Below are 7266 nucleotides of genomic sequence, written 5' to 3' on the forward strand. Positions count from 1 at the left end.
ATGTTAGGTGATAATCGCATTTAATTTGCATTTCTCTGATAATTAGTGATGTTTTCATATATCTATTGACCATGTGTAGGTCCCCTTTGGAGAAGTGCCAATTCACATTCTCTGTCTATTTTTTAATTTGAATGTTTTTATGGTGGTAAGTTGTGTGTTCTTTATAAATTTTGGATATAAATCTCTAATCAAATGTATCATTGCAGGTACCTTCTCCCAGTCGGTACATTGTCTTCGCGTTTTGTTGATGGTTTCCTTTGCTGTGCAAAATCTTTTTAGTTTGATGAAGTCCCATTTGTTTGTTTATTTTTTCTTTTGTTTCCCTTCTCCAAGGAGATACATTGGAAAAAATATTACTAAGAACAATGACAGAGTTTACTGCCTGTGTTTCCTTCTAGGAGTTTTATGGCTTTAGGACTTATATTTAAGTCTTTGATCTATTTTGAATTTATTTTTGTATATGGTGTAAGGTGGTAGTCTAGTTTCATTTTTTCGCATGTGTCTGTCCAGTTTTCCCAGCACCATTTATTGAATAGACTGTCTTTACCCCATTCTATATTCTCGCCTCCTTCGTCATAGATTAATTCATTATTGGTGTATAAAAATACAATTGATTCCTGAATATTAACTTTGCATCCTACTACTTTACTGAATTCATCGATCAGTTCTAATACTTTTTTGGTGGAATCTTTCAGGTTCTCTCTGTATAGTATTATCTCATCTGCAAATAATGACAGTTTTACTCCTCCTTTCCAATTTGGATGACTTTTTATTTTTCCTTGTCTGATTGCTGTGGCTTGAGCCTCCTTTTTTATAACCACATTTTTAATCTTGTTCATCAGTGAAGTGTGGTTATAATTAATTTTAAGTTTGTAGTAGGTGAGTGTTTTATGATAGTTGATAGATGATGATACTTTATAAAACACAATAGCAATACACATCTATGTGTATTGAACAAGGCAGCTAAATCATAAAGGCATCCTTGTACACAATAGATCTTGTATTTGCTTTGTAAATACATTAAGACAGTTAACATATGACTCATTAAGATGTCTCTCACAAAACCTTAAGTCTCTTTTTAAATACCAATAGGTATGAGTATCAGTAATTCACAGAGGAGATAGTCGACTCCCCCTCTCCTCGCATCAGAAATGACTCTTTTTTCACTGCTTCCATTCCTGTCATTTTCCTATGTCAAACCCCAGATTCCTTCAACTGTTTTTAGTGTGTGGTCCAGGATTTGGAATTCCTGGTTCAGTGATTCTGAGTGAGAGTATCCCACCCCCTTTCCTCTGTGGCATTTTCTGCCCTCTTCACTTCTCTGGACCTTGAGCTTTTCATACCTTTGTTACATTTGTTCATTAATTTGTTTAAAAATATATACTATGGAATCACGTGTGTGACGCATGACTTTGGGCCCTGGGCCATAGCACTGAGGACGGCTGTTCTGCATTCCAGGAGCGCTGTACTCAGAGAGGGGGCTCTGCTGACTCACTCTGTTGTATGTGGTCTCACCTCTCCAATGTCTTGGTGATCTCCTCGAGGGTACAGACCATGTCTTTAGAGGACACAGCTTTGACATTTCAACACACGGCAAATATCAGGCTTTTGAGAGATTTCTAGTGATTGCAGGCCGAGTTTTTAGGTAGATGCTGAGGATTTTAAAATTTCTCCTTTCCAAACTATAAGGTGATTTCACTTTCTTTTTTGAGAGGATGTGGTTAGTGTACAATGCAATAGTGTATGTAACAGCACTTTAGAAAGGCAGGTAATATATCAAAGGAGGTTATTATCATTTACCTTCGTTTCCTGTGTGACCCTTTTTTTTTTCTCACTGTCCCTTTAAGACCATTGTTACCATTTACTTCTGCCTGTACTCTCTCCTCACTTTCCTTCCTCAGAGGCAAAGGAAAGCAAGAGTTTAAAAAAAAAAAAAATGGGTGCCTGGTTCCATATCTCTCAGTCGCTTCCAAATATGTATTTGAAATGCCATTGCCTCTCTCCGCATGTGTCTCTCTCAATATATATATATTATATCTCTCTCTTAATATACATATATTAAGACTGTTGGGGAGAATCTGGCTCCACACTCCACAGGAACATCCCACACTGTGTGTGTTTATGACATCTTTTGCCACTTCTGCTTCTGCTATACACGTTTTTCCCCGAAACATAAGCATTTTTGGTAATAGGAAAAGCATTTATTCTCTTAGATTAAACCCAGTGTTGAGCCCCTACTACATTGCATGGGTACTAGTGACTGATAAAACAGAATTTTCATACCTAGGTCATCTGCCTTTGGGTAATGCCTAGTTGACAGTACCATAGAATCAGTACAGAAGTGAAGTTTTTGGTGAAAGATACAACGTGGGCTGGTTTATGAGAGTAAGAAATGAAACTGGTCCTAAACAGTCATAAGAGCTGAGGTTTATTTCTTACATTAACATCTTTATTTTCCTTACACTCTCACCATTAAAAAAAAAATGGTATACTGGAGAACGTGGAGTGAATAGTAGAAAGAACATTCTAGTAATGTGTTTTGGTGGAATCCTGTCTCCTTTCAAAGGGGCTTTGTATACAGTAAGCTAAACCTCCCCTGAAAAGAAGTAACATCAACCTTTTTTGACCTGAAGTTTTGGGTTTTTTTAACCAAACTTAAATTGGAGGCTCTTTGACAGGTAGAAAAATGTTCTGTGAACACAAACTAATAAAAACATTATTTTTTTAGTTTTTCTCATTGAAATGAAAACAAAATGAGGAGCTATCCTCTGAGAGAAGCTGAAACTCCCCTGGAGCTGTGAGGTGATGGAGGATCTTGTCAGGTTACTGTGGTCATGTTCAGGGAGCAGCTCTGCCTCACGCTGGGAAGCTGGCACTTCCTGTTTCTCGCTTTCACAGATCTCTCCTACCCCAGCGCCTCAAGCCATTCAACTGAACTTTTGGAAGTCGTTGTGTATTCAAACCCATCACTGTGTAACTAAATGGAAAATTCATCATAAGATAATGGAATTACAGAAGACACCCTGTTGAATTAGTTGACAGACTGCCAGTTGGAGGAGGAGTAAAAACCTAGCTCTCCCTGAGCAAAGAGTCAGGCCCAGTGGGTAGTTGGAACATGGGTGTGTTTATTCCGTCAAACAGCACTTACAGTGCCTGGTGATGGAACAGAAAGACATTACCTTCCTATCACGTCTTCACAGCCTAGGAGGGGAGATGGACAGATGTAAAGAAAATAGCACGATTGTTCATATCATGGGAGAGACATGAGGAAGAGGGCCTTACTAAATCCTAACTAAATCCCAGTTGAGCATGGAAAGAAAGGATTAGGAATGTTTCTTCCAGAAGTGATGCCTGAGCTGAGTCTTACCAGGAGGAGGGGTTTTAACCAGGACGAGAAAGGATGAAAGGCAGAAGGGAGTGAGAAGGAGGGCGTTTCTGGCAGAGGATGCCTGAAGGTGTCCTTAAAAAAAGTCATTTCAATAGGTCTTTGCAGAACCGAGGATCCTCATTTTGGAACTCTCATCATAGCAGACACAGGGTCTGCACCTGTTTTTGTAAATAAAGTTTTAGTGGAAAATGGCCACACCCATTCACCTCCCCTATTGTCTGTGGCTGCTTTTTTGCTACAACCCAGAGTGGGTAGTTAAGACAGAGACCACGTGACCTGCCGAGCCGCAAATATTTACTGCCTGGCTTTTTACAGACAATGTTTGTCGACATGTGGCACAACATATTTTTATTCCTTAAAACTCCTGGTGAAGAGGACAGGACCCACACTGGCAGCAACCGGGGTTTGCTTGCAGGCCTTCAAGGGCCTGTTAGTTTATTTTATGACCTCGTGATTTCTCTTCACCCCCACACACCACATGTCCAACTCAGTAGCGTCTAGTTTCCATGACTCCTGTCTCTGAATATCCAAAACTGGAGTAGTACCTATAATGTGTGAAGAAAGGGGGGCATTTCACTCTAACTGTGCCCTTAAATGTTTGATTACCCCAGTTCAGCTTTTAGACTCAGCTTAATTTCTAGGAACTGCTGCTGCTTTGCTTGGTAAGTGTTGCCAAGAAAATTGAATTAAAAATAGTGATAGGAGTAGTAGCCATTGAAAAGCATCTCTCTTTTTTGGTGAGGCAGTCCATTTGGTAGTATATTCTGAAGATGGCTGTCCCCTTAAAATAAGTGTGAGAGAGAGAATGTTATTTTCAGAAGTGGCTATGCATTTGAAATATTGCTTTCCTGGATGTAGTGAGTGAAAGTTGTGTCGAATTACATAGCAGACGCCAAAGTTTAAGCACCTGTTGTGGTCTGTGTTATCAGTTTTGGGAGTGCCAGACCAGACTTTTTATAAATGTTAACTTATTAAATAAGAGCTGGATGAAATAGAGGTGTAGTTATTCTCATTGTATAGATGGGAAAAAAGTCTCCTACAAGCTAAGTACCTTAACTACTAAACGACTCTGTTAACTACTAAACGACTCTGCTTCCAATCTGTGATAAGGAGGATATTGATTTTTATACTCTAGTTATCCATAAGAAGTAGAATGTTCATTAAAAACGCTAAATCACAGATCGAGGATCTCTATTTCAGACTGTCAAAAGAACTGGTTTTCAAGGGACAGGTTCAACTAACCCCCGCTTCCCGCCCCCGAGCATTAATTTTTGTTTTAGCCCCAGGAGCCACTGACATCACTGAAATACTATCAAATGATGTTGTTTGGGATCTGAATTCTTATTAGTATTTTGTGTAAATAGAAAACTATCAGCAGTAAGTACTCGTGACATTTTCCAAGCAGGTCTGGAAGATATAGTAGTTCTAAAAAGAAAAGCATGTAGGTTTAGGGTTGTCCTAATGTCCAGCTAAAGTGGCCATTCCTAAACAAATTCCGATCATAACCATTCCCTCCTTAAAACCTTTTAGTGCTCTGCCATGCCCTTAGCATGAAGACTAAAGCCTTTATCATGGTGCTTGAGGCCCTTCTGATTTGGGCTCTGCCTGCTTCTGTCTGACCTCTCACTACCTCACACTTCTTCATTCCAGTCAGAGGGTGTCCCTGCAATTGGAACTGTTGGGTAGTTAGGTAGTCATGAGCAATGGGAGTGAAGGCCCAGCTCTGTAACCATTAGAAATGACAAGAATGAAGGCCCCTCCCAAAGACCACCCAAAGACCTCCCTGAAACACCCATTTTATAGTTATAAATCACCCCTGCATCCTGAGGAGCAAAGGAATGCAGGGTTGTAAACCAATAGCTGGTTTAATCGGCCACAAGCACTTACGCAGTTAGTGCCTCATTATGCCATCATTATAATATCATGCCTATGCCCGGAAGTTCATGAATAATTAGACTGAATTCTGGGTAACCACATGTGCAGTAGGCAGAGAGTAATGTAACAGCCAGATGTCAATCAAAATGACTTCAGGTGCCAATCATCTAAGACCACCTTTGTAACTTCCCTTTACAGCCCAGATATGATACAGACTTCCTCACTTCCACAAGGTTACAGCCCTTGCTGTAACACGCTGCCCCTCCCCACCCCGCCCCCCCACCAAGCATACTTTAAACCTAACTTTTGTTTCCACTGGGTTATAGTCCTTTTGGTTGTGACCTTCTTTTTCCTTGAAACACACTTTAATAAATCTTATTTTTCCTAACTAAATCTCACTGACTGGTAATTCTTTGCTCCGTTGGTGAAAAGAAACGAGGGGTAACAACTGATTTTAGGTCTCCCCAAAGGTAACAGAATCACCTCAGTTCTTGAACACAATCTGTACCTTGTCCCTTTACCTGGCTCACTCCTGCTTCATCGTCATATCAGCTAAAGCGCTGCCGGATTTAGGAAGTCTTCTTTGACCCTTAAAGACTGGGGTGGATGTTCTTCCCTTGCCCCTTCCTAACATAATTTCTGCCACACTATCGTTCAGTTGTTCAGTTGTTGGTCTGTTGTCCACCATTAAACTGTAAGTTTCTTAAAGGCATTCTTTTTACTTTTGACTCTGTAGTTGCAAGAAATAGAAATCCACTTGAGGTAGCTAATGGAAAGGGAACTTACTGAGAGGAAATGTCTGAAGCAGCAAGGAGATCTTCGTGGGAATTTAAGAACTGGGCCCATAAGAGACTCTACCTCGCAGATGTACCTCGTGGCTTTGTGCTCCTCCACACACTAATTCAGTTCTCCTCTCTTTCCATTGCTGGCAGCCGTGGCTCTAGCACATGTCTTCATGAAGCTGCTCGTCACCACAGTTTGTCTTCATAATCCAGCACATCCCTGCCAGCCTGGTGGAACCCCCTTCCCCAATCTAATGGCTTTACTTCCTGCTCTTTACTTCTTTGTTTTCTCAGTTTCCCAAGTGCAGATTTCCAAATAGCCACTCGGGTTGGCCTGGCTTACACTTTCAAACTGGGCCACACCCATAGGTCTTTGGCCATCCTGTAGGTGGGCCGTCCTTTAGGGCAGGTCCTTGCAGACCAATCAGACCTGTTGCCAGCTGGAAGGGTCAGAACTACAATATAGACTTTTTTGGTTTTTCTCTCTGCTCCTTGCTTTTTCAAGGATGTTAGGCTTGTGTTTCATAAAATTTATGGTATCCTTTGCTTTTTTTTTGTTCTTTACAGATATTATTAATGGAGCTCAAGAAAAATGTATATTGCCTCCTATGGATGGCTACCCCCACTGTGAGGGGAAGATCAAGGTAAGGCCCTAATGATGTGTATTCATTTCCATCATCCTCAGTCTGCACTAACACCCTCTTCCTTAAAGGGTGAGCGAGCCCTTTAAGGAAGTCACTTAAGGGCTGCTTCAATCCTGCCTGTTTGGGGCTGTGGCCATGACAACCCTTGCCTGCTTATGCCAGCTCCATGGGGTTAGTCAACAATGGCTCTAACTGGTCAGACTGAAAGAGCCTGGGCCGTTTCAGGCGCCTGCTGTGTCTTTGAAGCTGCCTTTCACTTGCTTTCCCAGCCTCCAGTAGGTGATCCTTCAAGGGCCAATGATGAGGGGCTACCATTAGTGTCCAAATTCTCTCTCTCCCAGTCCCCAAGCACCCCACCACCACCACTTTGAGATCTCCAGACTGTGGTTTAAATGTCACATTTGCATTTGCAGTTGAGTACCCAGAGACACTTGGCCACTCTTTCACTCTTCACATTTTTTAAAAATCCTATTTATGTGGCCAGCTTTTGAAGAAACCACTCCCTGCTCAGTAGTTTCCAGAGAAAAGTTTCAGTTCAGGAGTACATGGTCTCTGTGTGGGACTCACACACGCATAC

The 7266-nt window shown here is 41.2% G+C and overlaps 1 protein-coding gene across 8 annotated transcripts in view; it reads left to right on the plus strand.

Annotated features, from left to right (window-relative positions):
* MGAT5 (mannosyl (alpha-1,6-)-glycoprotein beta-1,6-N-acetyl-glucosaminyltransferase) overlaps nucleotides 1–7266 on the plus strand; it is a 330189-nt gene that overhangs the window by 180913 nt on the left and 142010 nt on the right. For all 8 annotated transcript variants that reach the window (XM_015596648.2, XM_025039242.1, XM_025039241.1 and 5 more), the window contains one exon: nucleotides 6613–6689. In XM_015596648.2, coding sequence (XP_015452134.1) covers nucleotides 6613–6689 — 77 coding nt within the window. The remainder of the gene's footprint in view (nucleotides 1–6612; nucleotides 6690–7266) is intronic.

This window comes from Pteropus alecto, unplaced genomic scaffold, assembly GCF_000325575.1.
Source record: "Pteropus alecto unplaced genomic scaffold, ASM32557v1 scaffold3, whole genome shotgun sequence".
In the NCBI taxonomy this organism is placed as follows: domain Eukaryota; kingdom Metazoa; phylum Chordata; class Mammalia; order Chiroptera; family Pteropodidae; genus Pteropus; species Pteropus alecto.